The 19,649-nt window shown below is 41.9% G+C and overlaps 1 protein-coding gene across 3 annotated transcripts in view; it reads right to left on the bottom strand.

Moving 5' to 3' along the window:
• The window catches only part of RNF130 (ring finger protein 130), a 159,334-nt gene that overhangs the window by 34,102 nt on the left and 105,583 nt on the right, over positions 1-19,649 (bottom strand). Inside the window, exons 8-9 of one of the 3 annotated variants that reach the window (XM_055284939.2) lie at positions 17,347-17,440; positions 9,616-9,803 (exon numbers count right to left, since the gene is read on the bottom strand). The exons of 1 other annotated variant lie outside the window; for it this stretch is intronic. In XM_055284939.2, coding sequence (XP_055140914.1) covers positions 9,788-9,803; positions 17,347-17,440 — 110 coding nt within the window. In that variant the 3' untranslated portion in view covers positions 9,616-9,787. Of the gene's footprint in view, positions 1-9,615; positions 9,804-17,346; positions 17,441-19,649 lie in introns of those variants that run through there. One more of the 3 variants, XM_055284941.2, reaches the window with a different exon arrangement.

Genomic DNA, 19,649 nt, shown 5'->3' with positions numbered 1-19,649 from the left:
GCTGCATGCATTTATACCCACTCAACAATAAATGCCCGGAGGGAAAAAGGCGGGGGCGGGGGATATTTAAATGGGGGCGGGGGCGATTCTGCCCCCCACGGCCGCATCTGCCCAGTTGTGAGTGACAGAAGCATATGACTGACGTTCCTTCAGTAAGTCTCAGTTCCCCTGTGCTTCCCATCCGCATTTTGCTGTCCTCCAAGGTACTTTTCAAATGCCATTTGGGCGATACTGTTTCTTGTATTTATAAACCCCAAGCTCCTACGGTGCAACCCCCCTACTGTTACGGTAAGTATGTGACCAAAGGCCCGTGCTGGAAACTCACTTTTCTGGATCTGAAAAGGAAGAAAGCATTCGTGCCTTCGAATTCTGAGTGATTCTTCACTGTCCATGTGTCTAGGCTGCTCCTGCCGTAGCCACACGGGGTCTGTGTGTGGTCAGGAGGAAAGAAGCCCCCACAGGGAGGGCCCGCGTCAGATCACCTTCCTGACCCACAGTGAGAAACCCTGTTTCAAAATACTTGCCTTTGGTCAGGAAAGACAACGGATATTTCCCTTAAAAGGGACTTTTATAAAAAAAAAACTTTAAGGTAAAGAAACAAGAGTAAAGAAAGTGGGTAATTTCTACAAATGTACTTTCTTCTTAGTCTTCTTGAAGCCTCAACAGACCGGCCAGTACAGCACACCCATTGGGGATTTTTTTTTTTTTTTGAGACGGAGTCTCGCTCTGTCGCCCAGGCTGGAGTGCAGTGGCGCGACCTCGACTCATTGCAAGCTCCGCCTCCCAGGTTCACACCATGCTCCTGCCTCAGCCTCCAGAGTAGCTGGGACTACAGGCACCCGCCACCACGCCTGGCTAATTTTTGTATTTTTAGTAGAGACGGGGTTTCACTGTGTTAGCCAGGATGGTCTCGATCTCCTGACCTCATGATCCGCCCGCCTCGGCCTCCCAAAGTGCTGGGATTACAGGCGTGAGCCACCGCGGCCAGCACCACAGGGGATCTTTTCATCAGCTGGGTTTGCCTTTATCTTTCTTTAGCCTCGGGCTGATCTCAGGGCCGGTTGCCACCCTAGCTCCCGTTATTTCTACCTATTTTTTCAACTCCTTGGCAAATAAAGTACTCTCCTTACAGGATCTCAACACCTCTCTCCCTCCGAGGATGCACTGTTTAGTGTGCACAAATGCACACTGATGCAACCCTACTGTACTGAATGAATTCTTCACAGAGGTCTCCATACCTGGGTTTCTAGAATCTTCTCATCACTGACACAACTGTCTTCACCATTCTTGCCTCCTGGTTTGTTTGGTGAGGCAGTTTCTACATTAAAACAGTTTAAACTAGCAATTCTATCTTTAGTAATCCCACTATTTTACTATTTTCAGAACCAGTGTGCATTCAGATACCACCTTCCAAAATGCATGGGCCTCCTGACTGCTGCCCACAGGAAAGTCCGTGCCCTGTAACATCACCATCCAGCCCTAGGACGCGTCTCTCACCCACCCCCGCTGTGTCCTAAATCAAGCCCAGCACACTTCCCGGCCTTTTCTACTATCATGCTGTGCACACTAGCGGCCACTGGTCAGGACGCCCCAAAGCCTGCCCCTGACACTTGGTGAGCTTCTCTAAGAGGCAAATAGAATGGGGCTTGGAACACAGACCCTGGGGCCAGCTTATATGTTGAAGTCCAGCCTCTGCTACTTACCAGCAGGGCAACCTTGGCAAGTTACTGGATTTCTCCAAGACTGTTTCCTCATCTGTAAAACGGAGTTAATAAGAGGGTTGTCGTAAGGATTTAATGAGTTAATACAGCAAAATGCTTCAAAGAGGACCTAGCATACAGTTAAGCACTGTATGTGTTAGCTATTACTATTGTACGCTGTTATTGAACAATAGTGTATGTGTGTGTATGTAAGTATATAGTAGGTATACATTGATATAGCATATATAGACTGCATATGATATATATATCTACACAATATGCTATTATATATTATACATACAGTATATCTATATACACAGACCATATATGCACATAATATGGGGGTGTGTGTGTGTGTTTGTGTAGCTCAGCCCTCAAATAGCTACCTCCATTCACTTCTCCTGTTTTCACCCTGAGACTGTGAATTGCTCTAGGGTGCGGGCTGTGCACATAGTAGGTCCTGGTCTAACTGTCTCCAGGCTGGAGGGTAGCCAGTAGTTAGGAGCACTGACTCTGGGCTGCCTGGGTCTCATTCTGACTTTGCCCCTTAGCAGGTAAGTGAACTTGGGCAAGAAACTTGAACCTTTTGAACCATCAGTTTTCTTCACTTGTAAAATAGAAAACCAACTATATCTTCTCTCGTTCAGATACTGCAAAGATTAAAATGATTACACATGTAAACAACTCAGCATGCTAACTGGCACACCCTAAGTGATCAGGAACCTCTAGCAATAGTTAACAGTTTCTTCCTGCCCAGCTTCATGGCAGATCTAGAACGGTAGTCTCTGTTTCACTGGGACTCTATTCTTTGTTCTATTTGTTGCTCTTGGCCTGGTGCACTGGGGCTCATGCCTGTTATCACAGCACTTTGGGAGGCCGAGGCGAGCGGATCACCTGAGGTCAGGAGTTTCAGACAAGCCTAGCCAACATGGTGAAACCCCCGTCTCTACTAAAAATACAAAAATTAGCCAGGCATGGTGGCAGGCGCCTGTAATCCCAGCTACTTGGGAGGCTGAGGCAAAAGAATTGCTTGAACCCGGGAAGTGGAGGTCGCAGTGAGCTGAGCATTCCAGCCTGGGCGACAGAGCGAGACTCTGTCTCAAAAAAAGACAGAGAGAAAAAAAGAGTCTTGATAAGGAACTTAGCACAACCAAATAATTTGGAAGATAAAAAGTCAAGGAAGCTTCAGGACATTTTCCCAATTATTTTTAAAGTCTAAAGTGACAACCTAGCTAGCCAATGAGAAATTTGATTTAATGGACTTATCAGGCTAGCTAAGACTGCCTTAAGCTGCTGGGTAGAATCAGGGGCACTTGCTTTCTTGTGGAGGGTCTTCAGATGACATTCTTATCAACTTCTGACCAACCTGGCCAATGCTTCCTTGAAATATTTTTTTTTTTTTTTGAGATGGAGCCTCGCTCTGTCACCCAGGCTGGAATGCAACGGTACCATCTCAGCTCACTACAACCTCTGCTCCCGGGTTCAAGCGATTCTCCTGCCTCAGCCTCCCAAATAGCTGGGATTACAGGCATGCGCCACCACGCCTGGCTACTTTTTGTATTTTTAGTAGAGATGGGGTTTCGCCATGTTGGTCAGGCTGATCTCGAACTCCTGACCTCAGGTGATCTGCCTGCCTTGGCCTCCCAAAGTTGCATGGATTACAGGCATGAGCCACCGTGCCTGGACAATTTTTTTTTTTTTTTTTTTAAGACACGGTCTTGCTGTGATGCCAAGGCTGGAGTGCAGTGGTGCAACCATAGCTCACTGTATCCTTGAACTCTTGGGCTCAAGTAATCTTCCTGCCTCCTGAGTAGCTAGGGCTATAAGAACAAGCCACCATGTCCAGCTAGTTTTTAAATTTTTTATAGAGATGGGGTCTTGCTATGTTGCCCAGGCTGAAAATACTCTAGAAAAATACTTAAAAAAAAAAGAAAAAACAAAGACAAAACAACCTGTGTCTCTTGCATTACAAGTTTGTCCAAGAAGAGTTTAAAACTCTGAATACCAGATCAAATTTTAATCTCGAATTTCTTAAATAGTAAACAAACATTATTCAACTTTATACAGTGCTTCTATTTGTAAATCTGACTTCTTAGTTGTGTGAAATTAAATAACTCAAAGCTGTTGTAACTTTAAATTATCCTGAGACTTCAGAGGAATGCGGCTATGCAGCTGAGTCACATGGCACGCAGCTGCAACTTCTGCCTTTTAAAAATTCTGTAAATAATTAAGACCAGAGTAAGACCCCTCAGATCACTGCCCCTCCTCAGGGAGCAATCTGTAATCAATCAGATCACTGTAACATACTCACTAGTCTCATGTGGAAAATGGTATAATCTTGCTAAAACTTCTGTCTCTGCCTATATGATACTTTAACTTCTCCAGAGTGGAATACTGATCCCATTTGTTTGAAGCTGCTTTCCTGGGTGGCCATCCTCAAGCTCTGTGCTTGAACAAACTCTATACTTAATGATATTTTCTGAATCTCATTATTTAAGGTTGACAGCTGACAGCATCATGCTTATTAAATAACTTTTTTTTTCTTCTTAAGATAGAGTCTCACTCCATCATCCAGGATGGAGTGAAATGGCACGATCTCAGCTCACTGCAACCTCTACCTCCAGGGTTCAAGCGATTCTCCTGCCTCAGCCTCCCAAGTAGCTGGAATTATAGGCACCTGCCACCATGCCTGGCTAATTTTTGTATTTTTAGTAGATAAGGGGTTTTGCCATGTTGGCCAGGCTGGTATCAAATCCCTGGGCTCAAGTGATCCACTCACCTCAGCCTCCCAAAGTGTTGGGATTACAGGTGTGAGCCACCCCACCCAGCCTAAATAACTGCATTTTGATACTAATTGTATTCCTGGTTTTAGGGACAAAAACACATGTTTAAGGTGCACATGCATGCACATGTGCACACAAAATACACCTTCATGGTTACTGAGACCATGATTAAATTATGAAAAATTAATAATGTCTGTTAAATTTCAAAGTCACAAACAAGTTCAAATTTCAATGGCAGATGACAAATGTTCCCTAAGACTGATGGGAAGTCCCAATCTATTAATTCACTCATTTCGCTTCTTAGCTCTTGCAAAAATTCTCTATCTGGCCTTGAACAGCATCTATTTTTTTAAAGTCTTACTTAATACTATGACTTGAAATAATGTGAAAAGAAAGCACATTAAGTTAGTAGAAAGAGTAACAGTGTCATTCAAAGTCCTACGCCTCCTGATGTACTTCAGCATCTTCTAATGACTGCTGATGAAGGAAAATAATGAATCACCATTAAATAAGGAGAGAAGGAAAGAAAAAGGAAGAACTGCTTTGATTTCCACTGAGATAAAACCAGGTGGGGAGGAACTATACCATGAGTTTATGAAATACTACCAGAGGAAAAAACTTTTTACTGAGGAAGCTATCAATACAAGAGAGTCCACTCTAGAAAATAAGGCCAAACATGCTCGGCTGAACTCTGGCATTTTGAGTTGACTGGAGTTGGTTCAGAGGAGGGCCACTGAACCAGGGAATCTCAATGGATAGAGGTGTATGAATAACCAGTGCAGCTTTAAAACATTCTTCAACCCCATATGCACCTAACAACAGAGCCCCAAACTACATGAAGCAAAACAGAATAAAAGAGAGTAACATAATTCAACAATACTAGAGATAACAATACTCACTTTCAACAATTTCTAGAACTACAGAGAAGAAAAACAAGGAAATAGAAGATTTGAGCAACACGATTAACTAGACCTAACACACATCTACAGAACAGTCTATCCAACAATAGCAGAATATGTACTTTTTTTTTTTTTTTGAGACAGAGTCTCGCTCTGTCGCCCAGGCTGGAGTGCAGTGGCACGATCTGGGCTCACTGCAAGCTCCGCCTCCCGGGTTCACGCCGTTCTCCTGCCTCAGCCTCCCGAGTAGCTGGGACTACAGGCGCCCGCCACCACACCCGGCTAATTTTTTGTATTTTTAGTAGAGACGGGGTTTCACCGGGTTGGCCAGGATGGTCTCGATCAGAATATGTACATTCTTAAGTGCACATGGAACATTCTCCGGGATAGACCATGTTGGGTCATAAGAGAAGCCTTAATAAATTTATGATTGAAATCATACAAAGTATGTTCTCCAACCAATAACTGAATTTAGAATGAAGTTGGAAATCTATAACAGAAGGAAATTTGTGAAATTTATGAACACATAGGATTCAAACAACATACTCCTAAATAACCAATGGGCCAAAGAAGGAATAACGGTGAAACCAGAGACAAAATAAAAGCCACAACGTATCAAAATTTACGAACGGGTGAAATAGGACTCAGAGGGAAATTTATAGCTATAAACAACTACATTAAATAAAAAAGACCTCAAATCAATAACATCTTCTACCTTAAAAAAGAAAAAAACTAAACCTAAACCAAGTAGAAGAAAATAATAAAGATTTGAGTAAGGCCAGGTGTGGTGGGCTCAAGCCTGTAATCTTAGCACTTGGGGAGGCTCAGGTAGGAGGATTGTTGGAGCCAGGGAATTCAAGGCCGCAGTGGGCTGAGATTGTGCCACTGCACTCCAGCCTGGGTGACAGAGCGAGACATCTCAAAAACAAAACAAAAAAACAAGATTTGAGTAAAAATTAATGAAATAGAGAATAGAAGAGAAAAATCAATAAAACAAAAAAGGATAAATTCCTAGAAAGATACAAAGACTCGAACTGTCTCAACTATAAATAAAAAACCTGAATAGCCCTCTAAGGAGAGAATGAGCTGGTAATCAAAAAACTTCCTACATAGAAAAGTCCAGGACCAGATGGCTTCCAAATATCTAAAGAAGAATTAACACAATTCTTCTTAAGATCTTCCAAAAAACAGAAGAGGAAAGAACACTTGATAATTGTTTATATGATGCCAGCATTACAATAATACCAAGGTCAGATAAGGACACGATAAGAATTAATTACATACCAATATCCCTTATAAATATAGATGCAAAAATCCTCAGCAAAATACTAACAAACTAAATCTAGCAAACGTAAAAAGGATTGTACATTATGACCAAGCGGGATTTGTCCCAGCATTGGTTCAATGTCAGAAAATCAATGCAATACACCATATTCATAGGATAGAATAGAATAAAGGGCAAACTCACATGATCATCTCAATAGACACAAAGCTTCTGACAGAATCAAAAACTGTTTCATTATAAAAACGTTCAATAAGCTAGAAATAGAAGGTAACCTTCTCAACTTGATAAAGGGTATCTAATCTATAGTCTTAATAGCTAACTTCATAATCAGTGGTGACAGACGGAAAGCTTTTCCCTACGAGATCACAACAACACGTGGATGTCTGTTTGCACCATTTCTATTCAATAATCTACTATTTGAGGTTCTAGCCAGAACAATTAAGCATGAGGATAAAATAAATACGCATCCAGATTGGAAAGGAAGAAGAAAAATGATCTCTATGTGCAGATGACATGATCTTGCAGACAGAAAAGCCCAAGGAATCTACAAAAAAATATGAGAACTAATAAATGAGTTCAGCACTGTTGTAGGATAAAAGATCAATGTACAAAAATTAATCATAGTTCTACAGAAATTAAACATGTGGAACAATATCCCATGCTCATGAGTTGGAAGACAACATTGTTGAGACAGCAATGCTAACTAAAATCATCTACATATTCAGTGCAATCCCTATAAAATCCTACCTTTTTTTTTTTTTTTTTTTTTTACAGAGATTGAGAAGTTGATTCTAAAATTCATTAAGAAATGCAAGGGACCCTGAATAAAGAAAACAAACTTGGAAAAGAACAAAGTTGGAGAACTCACACTTCCCAATTTCAAAACTTACAATGAAATCAATGGGAGAATTGAGAGTCCAGACATAAACTCATACGTCATACTCAATTGATTTTTGACAAGGGTGCCAAGACCATTTAATGGAGGAAAAAAAGTCTCAAACAAATGGCACTGGGAAAACTGAATATCCACATGCAAAAGAATGAAGGTAAGACCCCTACCTTACACCATATACAAATATTAACTCAGAATGGATCATCAAAGACCTAAGAGCAAAGACTATATTGTTCTTAGAAGTCTTTGTGACCTTAAATTAGGTAATACTTTCTTAGACATCTAAAGTACAATCAACCAAAGGAAAAAATAGACATATTCAACTTCATCTAAATTTAAAACTTTATGCTTTGAAAGACACTACCAAGAAAGTGAATAAATAGTTTAGAGCTTGGGAGAAAATATTTGCAAATCACCTATCTGATAAAGGCCTAGTATCTAGAACATACAAAGAAGTCTTACAACAAAAAACAGTCCAATTTAATAACGGGTAAAGCACTGGGATAGACATTTCTCCAAAGAAAATAGAAAATGGCCAAAAAGCACATGAAAAGATGCTTTGCATCTTTAGTTACTAGGGTAATGCATGTTAAAAACATGAGACAGCTCCTTCACACCCACTATGACATCTGTAAGAAAAAAGACAGGCAGTCACTGGTGTTATGGAGGTTGTGAAGAAACTGCAACCCTCATACACTCTTGGTGAGAATGAAAAATGGTGCAGTTGCTTTCAAGAACACTTTGGCAGTTTCTCAAGAAGTTAAACAGAGTTATAACATAATCCAGCAATTGCAATCCTAGGGACATATCAAAGAGAACTGAAAATATATGTTCAGGCCAAAATTTGTACATGAATGTTCATAGCAACATTATTCATAACAGCCAAACAGTGGAAACAAGTCAAGTGTCCATCAGCGGAACAAAATGTGCTACATCCATACTGTGGAGTGTTACTCAGCCACACAAAGAGGTACTGACACACGCTACAACATGTATGAACCGTGAACACATGCTAAGTCAAAGAAGCCAGACACAAAAGGCCACATATTATATGGTTCTATTTACATGAAATGCCCAGAACAGGCAAATCCATAGAAACAATGAGTAGATTTCCAGGTTTCCAGGGCTGGCAGGGGTGAGTAGTTACTGAGTATGAGGTTTTTTTACGGGGTGATGAAAATGTTCTGGAATCTGATAGTGGTGATGGTTACACAACTGTGTGACTATACTAAAAACTACTGAAATACACACTTTAAACGGGTAATTTTATGGTATGTGAATTATATTTCGATTGCAAAAATCCTTTCAGCCCCTACTGACTTGAGCATGACTACTGGAGTGAACCCCTGTTTTCAACAGGAATATATTCTCACTCCTCAGGTAAGGTGAGGTAGAAGGTTAAGAATTCACTGCAGCAAACACTTAAAAATACTGAAAATCCTTCAAGCATATAATTCAATGTAACAAAATATTTTGAAATTCTCATCAGTAAAGCAAAAATATTTCACTGGCACATGTAAAATTGCTCTCACCCTACTTTTTTGAGTTTGCTGTTTTTAAAAGAATACAAAGTAGGTAAAAAAAAAAATCTCAGACATATAATTTATTACTAATTAGATGTGGTTTGGAAAATCATTTTTACACTCATTCCTTCATTCCACAAATATTTATTGAGCACTTACTATGTGCAAAGCACTCTGTTGGGTGCAGGGGCACAGTGGGGAGCAAATGTTACAAGTCCCTGCTGCTGGGGGTGCTGAAGCTCTGGTGGAGGCTGATCAACCACAAAGAAGAAATTATCAGAGTGAATGTCCACCTTGAAGAATGAGTAAATCAACTGACCACCCTAAGCAGCTCACCAGCAGGATGCCCCGCTCTTGCGCCCTATGTGGGTAAGAGCCAATGTGAAGACACCAATAGTAAGTGTCAATCCCTGTTCCTCTCATGGGAACCAGGAGCACATTCTGTCTCTGAAACACAAACAAATGCAATCTGGGTCCGTGGGCTCCAAATAGCCCTCAAAACACAGGTCTGGTTAATAAGACTCAACAGCACAGACTTTTTATTATTTATTTCTTTTAATACAAAGCTTTGGCATTAGCAATTTTATGAAAAAATAAAATGTACTAAAAATAAATGCTTGTGTGGCATGATTGGTAAATGATGCACAAAAATAGGTTCTTTTTTCCTTCAAGGCAAAATCAGTCAGAAAGCAGGTTTTTTCTTCTTCAAAACCATTCTACCCTATGGAATAAAAGGAAAAAAGAGGTCATAAATTAGTTAAAGAGTAGTCAAATGTTTAAAATAACAGAGAAGTGACCCTAACTGAAGGGTGGCCTGGCTGTCCCCAGCTAGTTCCTAACCCCTCTGGTAAGGCCAGGAAGCCATTAAGTGTTTTCCCAAAATCAGCAGTTTCAGATCTGCAGTTGACTGACTCATCTATCTTAGAGGTGCTTTAATACGCCCAAAAGGATGAAGGGAAAGGTCAGGCCCATGGCGTGTTGTTTAAATACACAGGGACGATTATCACACAATTTATAATTTTTCCTGGTTTAAACACATGTTCTGAATGCGGAGGGTGCTGAAATCTGTAGCTGTTGTCTTTAAAAAATGCTCCTCTTACCCCTCAAACAAGAATGTCCTTACTTATTTTGAAGTGACAGGGATGTATGGCTGTCTCACAGGAATCCTCCAGACCTTGTGTATGTGTGTTTCTGTCCTTGTATCAGGTGTAAAAAGAGCCTATGACCTTTTGACAAGCCCCCGCGCTGCCCCAGCTCCTGCTGCCCTCTCTGCAGCCCTGTGCTGTGGGGCTGCCCTGGCTTTCTGATGCCTTGGACTCCTGCTCATTTCCAGGGTCCCCAAATCAGGCTGTTAGTGTTGATCTTTTTCTTTCTGCTGAGCTCCAGATCTCGGCTTCAAATCATATAAGCTTTGGTTATTACACAACTCTCAGCAACTCTTGATTTCAGCTCCTGCTTGCCACCCTGACTTGCCCCTTCAACTCCCTATTTTTACCTAATCTGTCTTCCTGCCTCCATGCCCTACCACAGCAAGCAACTTTGCAGCCACTAGGAGTATCTCTCTGCTGAAACGCCTTAGAGCCCATTACCAGCTCTCTACAAGAATCAAGTCCAAATTCTGTCTCCTGCCTACTGCCACCAACACCTACAGCAGACACAGCAAACCACACAGCTCGCTGATCCACCGTCACCTGCAGCAGACACAGCAAACCACACAGCTCGCTGACCCTGCTCTGTGCAGCCCTCACTGTGTGCCCTAATTATGCCCAGGCTGGTTCCTAAGTCACTCTTCCACGCAGCCTTTCCAGCTCCCCCAAAGGTAAAGCGGCAGCTCCGCAGGCATGACCCAGAAGGGCCTTTGAGTACTCCCTCACTCTCCAGCCACGTCAGTACGCACATGAGGGCATAGCCCTGAGCTCCGGTGGAGCCAGACCAGGTCTCCATCAGCTTCGGCACTGCGAGCCCAGTGCTTGGCACAAGCCCGGGAGCCTACTTGGGAAACAGCATCTCAATGAATGAGGGGGCGCTGTCAACTTTTTTGAAAAACCTCTGGTATAAAGGATATTCACAACTTCACATAAAGCTCTGTACACCTTATTATTTCTTGTAGTTCCTATTGAAGGTAACACATTTTCTAATATTTCCTCAGAAAAACTGGATATTAGATATAAAGACTTTTTAGGGGTAATTAAGTTTTTAAATCTACTTTATCTTGTTGCCTCTTCAAGAAATTATAGGCTGGGCATGGTGGCTCACGCCTGTAATCCCAGCACTTTGGGAGGCTGAGGCGGGTGGATCACCTGGGGTCAGGAGTTTGAGACCAGCCTGGCCCACATGGCGAAACCCCGTCTCTACTAAAAATGCAAAAACTAGCCAGGGGTGTTGGCAGGCGCCTCTAGTCCTAGCTACTCGGGAAGCTGAGACAGAAGAACTGCTTCAACCTGGGAGGCAAAGTTGCAGTGAGCCGAGATCCCACCACTGTATTCCAGCCTGGGTGACAGAGCGAGACTCTGTCTCAAATAAATAAATAAAATAAAGCAAAATAATAACCACTGCCAAAGAGAGCAGAGAAGTGCCAAGTTCCCACTGCCTTTAATACTCATGTTGCAACTGCATTGTTAGGAAACCAAATTTGTCTCCTTCAACCACATTATTTGGCACTATCCTCCTCTCTGAAGTAGTCAAATGCAAGCAGTTCAAAGGAAAAGGTTGGAACCAGAGGTGCTGGGTTTGAATTCCAGTGGCCTTCTTCCTATGGCATCCCTCCGGAGTCACTCAATCCCTCGAAGCCCTAATTTATTCTTTTGTGTATATATATCTCACACTCAGATTGGCTACAAGGAGAATAAATACTAAGAGAAAGAAGAGGATCCACTATCCAGCAATACACCTCAAACAGAGGTTAATTTTAAATCTTTTCTGGAATTGTTACAAGACAGGCTGTGTGAGCAAAAGGTTATCAGGTTGAGAAATAAAAATTCAAAATTCTTTAGACAAGTGTTTCTCAAACTAAAGCATACAACCTATTAATGGTTATAAAATCAATTTAGGAGTTAACGAGTAATATTAACAACAAGGCACAGGATTGACTACATCAGAGAATACTGCATGCAGTCAGGGAAGTGTCTGTGAAATTTGTTTCAGTTACATATGGGAGTACTGGGTCACAACACAAAATGTATCTCTTACAGCAGGAGATGGTTTTTTAAAAGTCTGAAAAACGCTGCTTTTGATACTTAAGGTTCTAAAAGAGGTAACTGAAAAACAACCCAACACCTCTCCTCGGCCTCTGATCCCTCCTAGGAACAATCCAAGAGGGACCCTCGACACAGGACGAGTCTTAGAGCTCTCTACCTGACCTGAGGTCGGCCTGTGAACAGCTCTATACTGTAGCTTCTGTCTGAAGAATCAGGTCCTGGTGCAGGCTGGCTAGCTTTCAAAGTGTCCCGTGTTTTGGACGGACAATTTTAACTACTACAAAGTTGTTTCTTTCTTTTTTTTCTTTTTTTTTTTTGAGACAGAGTTTCACTCTGGTCACCCAGGCTGGAGTGCAATGGGGCGATCTCGGCTCACTGCAACCTTCGCCTCCCAGGTTCAAGTGATTCTCCTGCAACAGCCTTAGCTGGGATTACAGGTACCTGCCACCACACCCGGCTAATTTTCATATTTTTAGTAGAGATGGGGTTGCACTGTGTTGGCTAGGCTTGTCTTGAACTCCTGACCTCAGGTGATCTGCCCGCCTCAGCCTCCCAAAGTGCTGGGATTACAGGCGTGAGCCACCCCGCCAGGCCACAAAGTTCTTTCTTATATCAAGTGGAAATCTGCCTCCCTGTAGAAATCGCCAGAGCTCCAGAAATACAGAGTAAGCATCACTCTGTATGCACTGGTTAGTCAACATGAGGCTCTTCTGAGTATTAAACCAGGCAATACGGGTAAAAGAGACCAGTGCAGGACTAAGATCTTGGTAGGCATTCAATAAACAGTAGTTATTCTCATCTTTGTTATTCTCATCTTTAAGAGTCCTTCAAACACCTGGAAACAGCTCTCATCTTACCCGGTCCCCTCTCTTCCAAACCAAGCATCCCCAAGACATGAAATAATTAAATTTTCAGACCCTTTTATGTTGAGTGTGCTAGTTTCTCAATATTCCTTTTTAAGAGTACTAAGCACTCACGCCTGTAATCCCAGCACTTTGGGAGGCCGAGACGGGTGGATCACAAGGTCAGGAGTTCAAGACCAGCCTGGCCAAGATACTGAAACCCCATCTCTACTAAAAATACAAAAAAATTAGCCGGGCGTGGTGGCGGGTGCCTGTAATCCCAGCTACTCAGAAGGCTGAGGCAGATAATTGCTTGAACCCGGGAGGTGGAGGCTGTGGTGAGCTGAGATGGCGCCACTGCACTCCAGCCTAGGTAACAGAGCGAGACTCCATCTCAAAAAAAAAAAAAGAGTACTGAGCAAAATAATTCAGAAATACTGAGAGTAAAATAGAAACATCACTCTTTTTGTATAAATAAAGGAGTTTATATACATAAATTTCTACTACTACACTAAGAGGAGGATCACCGGGAGCTTCCTGGTAGACCTGCTACAAGAAGCCAGGGCTTCCTGATCTCAGGTTATGCCACTGGATCATTTGCTCTAGTTATTTTGTCACCTTTGCCACTTCAGATTCATTTCCTCATGCCAAGATTTTTCTGAATCTTGAATAATGAGCTACCGTTCTCTGCAAATCTTAGAACATAATTTCTATGAATCAGAATCTAGCAACGGGAAAAGGGCTCTAGGGGATACCTAGTCATGCCTCCCATTAAACTTAAAATCTCTACTACATATTTGTATATGTTCCTCAAATAAAATTAATAAAAATATTTATTTTTCTTATTTTGAGGGAAAACTAGAGTGACACAAATATCAGTTGGTAAATGTTGACATTTCACAAGGTTTATATGAACAGCCAAGTAGAGCAGAAGACCTCTTTTGGGAATTGAAATTCAGTAACCTCGCTTACCTAGGTACTAAGAAACCAAGGTATGAGAAGCCAATATGTAAATATATTTACCTTGCATTTATTCGCTTCTTTGACTACCATCCTGTTTATATTTGCAAAGTTTCAAAATTTACCAGATCTGTTTGCAGTGTCAAAAAAATTTAATGTATAATCAGTCGCAGTACTAAATAAATAGTATTTCATCGTAACAGTAGGGCAGTGACTCCAAACACATGGGCTTTTTGAAGGACTTCTGATTGAAGCCAACAGCACCAAGCCCTTGGTAAATGCACCGAGCATGGTGAGGGAGGGATGGGGGCCTGCACCCCTTGTGGGGATCCTCCTTGTGTAGTTAGCAACCCACCCATGACAGGGGACCCTGGACCGCCTGGGTCCCACACACTGCCCTTACATCTTGCCCACAGGGTTTCAACAGTGAGTAGACAGGGTCAAGGACTTGCTCGAATAGTAATACACAAGAACAGTGACTAGTAACACTGCCAGAAAGGTAAACTATTCTAGTAGGCATATGCACAGAGGTAGAGTTTAGTATCAATTTTTGGACAGTCATTAAAATGCCAAGAGATGAAATCTATTTATATATGACTATCTTACAAATGGATGAGGTTACCCAGAAAATTAAGCCAGGGCAATTAAGGTGAAAAAAAAAAATCTTATTTTGGTTGTAAGTTTATTGGTAGATAAAGGCAAAAACAGAAATAAAATAGATGTTGAAAAATTCATTAATAAAGAATAATTACAAATTTATTTGCTAAAGTAAACTTTTCTCTGGAATAAAATCAGTAGGCATTTTTCATTGATATGTTTGAGAAAAAGACACTGGGTAAGAGTACTATTATCTTTCCTATCATCTGCCACAATAAAAACTGCCTTTAAAAAGATTAAGTAATTCATGCTTACTGTTAAAAAAAAAAAACACACAACATATAAAAGCACAAACTGAAGAAGACGTTGCCCCAGATTCTAAAGTAAGATAATCACCGTTCATATTCTGGTGACCATCCTTGATTGTATCCACATGTGTGCATACACAACACGCACACACACACACACACACACTCTCTCCATTTTTCTCTCTAAATGGGATCACAGATATTGTCCTTCAGTGGTTTTGACTGAAGGCACAGAAATAATAACCAAATGAGCAACTGTGAAATCCACCCTCTACAACTGTTAATGGGAGAAGGGTTGAACTAAGGCACGGATCTAAGATCCATGACTTAGATTCTGAGTCATGCAGGCATTCAGGCATGGAACTAAAATATTATGGCCCAGATACTATGATTTCTAATAGGCAACATGTCTGCTGAGCACTCTCATTTTAATCTGATGCATGAATTGAACATCAGACAGATTCTGAGTGGCAGTCAGGTGACTATTAAACTACCCAGTAATTCTCAAAAAGTGCCTAGTGTAATTATTTGCTTGTACTGGTTATCACTCATTTGTGAACTTTTTGAGAAGTAGGCTTGTATTACTATCTTGCCTGATGGGTTAGCATGGGAGTAAGCAAAAGAGGTGGTTGTGGGTGAAATAAGCGTTTCCCTCTAAATAATTAGGTTTGAATCATAGCTACTCACAGAGCTACTATGGTTCTGTGTCCTATTTCATGGAAGAAATTAAATTCACTTCCCAGACAATAAAGGCAGATGGTCATCTGACTCACAGAACTTCAATGGCACTGCAGTGGCATTGGCTTGGCTAACATTTATTGAGCACTTCTTATGTACCAGGCACTGTGCTAAGCATTTTATAGGCTGATTCCCATAACAACCCTGCGATATGGTCCTAGCATTATCTGTTTATGAATGACTACAAGGAGCTTCAAATAAATATAACTGCCCAGGTCTTACAACTGAAAAATGGAGGAGCTGAGAGTCAAATCCAGGTGTGTGTGACCTAGAGTCTAAGGAATTAGGTGCGCCATGCTGAAGGAAAACTGCATGGGTGGCCAATAGCAGCGGCTAGTGGTTCACCTGCTGGATGAGGTGCAGTGCTCCTCTGAAGGCTGGGGAATGCCACCCGACCCTGACATCTGTGAGCCCCAACATGTATGGCTCACAGACGCCAGCGGGCACTTCTTGCAAGTATCTAGGCCGCAGATTAGGTTAGATCGAATAACACATGCCACTGCAAGTGGAGGCCACTTGCCCATTGTTTCTATCGCCAGACAACGGGCAGTCAATTAAATCAACTGCATGAGGTAATCAGTTTGGTTATTACTCATCAATTAAAGTATCAGGACATAATTGCATATGGAGATCACGTGAATTCCACCCAAACCAATCTAGGTTCAAATGTGGGCAGGGCTCCAGGGTTGCTTTCATCTCTAATTAGTTTTCATGAATATCAGTAAAAGAAAGGACTGAATGATATCCTCAGTAAATGTCCAAAATTTAGAACAAAACAAAACAAAGCAAAAATAAACAAACCCTTTCTATACCTTATCTCTATGGAAAGCTACTCTTGGAACAGCATTGGATCAAAATGGACCGGAACAGTCATCTAGCCCAATCCTCCATCCTCTGAAAACACCTCACTACAGCACCCCTGACAAGTGACATCCAGCCTCTGCCTGCATTCCCAGTCCTGGGCGTGCCCTGCAGCAAACCATCCTGCCACTAACCAACCTCACCGACAGATGTCCTTCCTTTGACTGAGGTGAAGCCTGCAGTCATGGAGCCTGCTCTCTGGTCGCCATTTTGCTCATGGAGACAGCGCTCAGACTTATCTTCTCTTCCTCCTCACAGCTGTCCTAACATCTGGAAACAGCGGGTCTTTTACATTGCTTCTTTCCTGCAGGCCAACTACCCAAGGCACTGGTCCTGACCACGGGCATGGCCGCCGCGGCTTCCCCAGAAGCTAGACACGCAAGGCTCCAGATGTGTGTGAGGAACGCAAAGTGGGCTCTTCCCGTCAGCGATGAGGACACTGGCAGCCTTTTGCACTCTAAGACTATACTGTTCCTTTGCCATTTGTGCTACACTGCTGATTCATTCCAAGCCTGTGGCTAATGAAAACCTCTGGATCTTTTCTCAAATGGGCTGCTCTTGTTGAATAAGGTGAATTCCCAATCTGTGTTACTGACTAAAAATATATGCTCATGAAATAAAAGTATGTTGCTAGACATGATCCCATCAGGATCAGCGTGAAACTGGTGGAAAGCCAGTTCTCACCATCTTCATGAAAACTGCTCCATGGGTTTTCTTGGGATCATCTGGCACATGCAATCCAAAAACAATTTGTTACTTACTCATTAGCATTCAAGCTAGCTGTGGCTCTGATGATCATGTAGCAGAGTGTGAGGGCACTGAGGAGGCCAAAACTGGCAATAATAAACCATTCTTCTGTTGACAAAGGAAAGGGAGGAAATCACTCTGGGGAGAAGGTTTAAGTCAAATCGATGCCAACATTTCCCTCAAATGCAACGAAGCAGACGTCAACGGAGGTGTAAGCCAAGATTGGCCCAAGGAAGTGAAGCAGGAGGTTTGCCAGAGAGCTACTAACTGGAGAAGGTTAGTGGAAGTACTGGTGAAAGCTGCAAGGGAGAAAGGAAAGCACGGCCCAACCATTTCTTCCATTTAGGTCCTGAGGTCTGTGAGGAGTGTAGCCACCAAAAAGTGTGTGGTGAAAATATGTATATAAAATTGCACATGGACACAGATTTTTTTCATTGTTAATGTAAATGACAGTAAAGTAGACTAAGCGTATTTATAACCTTCTTTCCTTCTTCATTCTGTCATTTCTGCAGGGCTTTCATTCTTAGTCAAAGGCTGAGGAGCACGGAGCAGCGGTTCTCCAGGTCCTGTGGGTGCTCCCAGCCGTCTGCGAGCCGGCCTCCCACGGCATCCACGGCTACATTCTTCTCTCTTATGCATGGGCTTACTTAGGATATTTAGGGAGTAAAAAGGACATCTCACTGTTGTCTCAAGAAAGTAGAAACTACTCTTCCCAACCCCACTGCCGAGGGGCAGCACTGGCTGTTCAGGCTTTGACAAGCAGGAGTAGGAGGGGCGGGCGACTGACCGGGTACTTGGCCACCACAGAGCTGAAAACCTCTGGTGCTTACGACAATAAGGATGTTTATCTCGCCTGTCTCTCTCTCCATCCAGATATTCTCCCTTACCTTTTCAGAGCCTATGTTGTCAAGGTAACATTTTAAAAACAGTATTTATTGAGAACCTCGAACACAACCGAAGAACCAATCTCACTTGCTAAAAAGTCTTAACTATAAAATATTTCTTCGAGTATACACTGACTAGGGCTGTTTTAACAAAATGTCATACAATAAAATTACCTATATATCTGCAAGAAGGCAGAGAGAACTACTTACACATGGACTGCCAAATGTTTTATGCACACGCTGTATATAACATGTGTGTTTCTCAATCTGGGTTCCACAAATCCTAACCCTGCATGCAAAATTGTGTGTGCATAGGCATTTTTCTAGAAAAACATACTTTTGTTAGATTTTAAAGGTGGTGACTTTCAAAAGGTCACGCAGCACTGTCCTGGGGACTTCCGGTCCGGAGAGTGCTCTACCACCTTAGCTTATGTTATTAAAATGCTTAGTAAACCCCTACCTTTTAGACATCAGTGCAGCCACTGCCTCTCAAATTACAAACTTCCTCATCGGTAGATTGAAGCTTTTTATTTAATCAGCACGACCATTTAAGAACACATATAAAACCCACCATTTTTACCTGTAATGTTTTAAGTTAGGGAAAATGTATATGGCATTTAAAAAAAACAAGAGCCGAATGTCATCACCATCAAGGAACTTAACACAGTATCCTCTTTTTCCTTCTTGGAGCCTTTTATATGATATGCAGACTACCTTGGAGAACTTCGTCACATCTATGTTTCCAAATTCTGAGTATACCATCCCATATTTGCATGTCTTTGTGTGTGCGTGTGTGTGTGTGTGTGTGTGATTGCAATCTTAAAAACTAGTAACAAAAGGAAGTAAACACCATCATAAAACACCCAATATGCTGGTGGCATTTCCACAGTGCCCCCCTGCAGCAGGCCTGGCTACCTCTGCCCCCAGTGCCTACTTAGCACAGTGCCTTGCACACAGTGGGTGCCAGCTGGATGCACTGTGGTTGCTACGGTGCTACAGGGCTTCGGAGGGAAAGCAGAGGTAGCTGTGGTTTAGTTCAATCACATGAATTTTATCTATTAACATCATGTGTAAATTCTGCTAAAGGTGACTAATTTGGTACATGCAGTAATCCTTTTTATCATCAAAGCATAAGATTTTGAAAGGACATTTCTACATAAAATATAACGGGATCAGTACTTAATGTAGTAAGTAGTAGGTGCTCAATAAATGTTTGATCAATGAAGGACCTGAAAAACTCACTAATAAACCAACAACCTTTGTGTCCTTTATTACTACTCAATCAAGTTTTAAAACTGTAGACCATAAAACCCCAACGCCAAAGTAAGAAAACCATGAAATGCTATTAAAGGAATCATTGAGAGATGGTGAGAAATGAGCCAAACTACACTCAAAGCACAGTTTTCCCTATTGCATAACTGAATGAAGGCTCC

This window comes from Symphalangus syndactylus, chromosome 7 (genome assembly GCF_028878055.3).
Source record: "Symphalangus syndactylus isolate Jambi chromosome 7, NHGRI_mSymSyn1-v2.1_pri, whole genome shotgun sequence".
In the NCBI taxonomy this organism is placed as follows: domain Eukaryota; kingdom Metazoa; phylum Chordata; class Mammalia; order Primates; family Hylobatidae; genus Symphalangus; species Symphalangus syndactylus.
The sequence above is the reverse complement of the archived record's forward strand: the minus strand, read 5'-3'. Positions and strand labels throughout refer to the sequence as shown.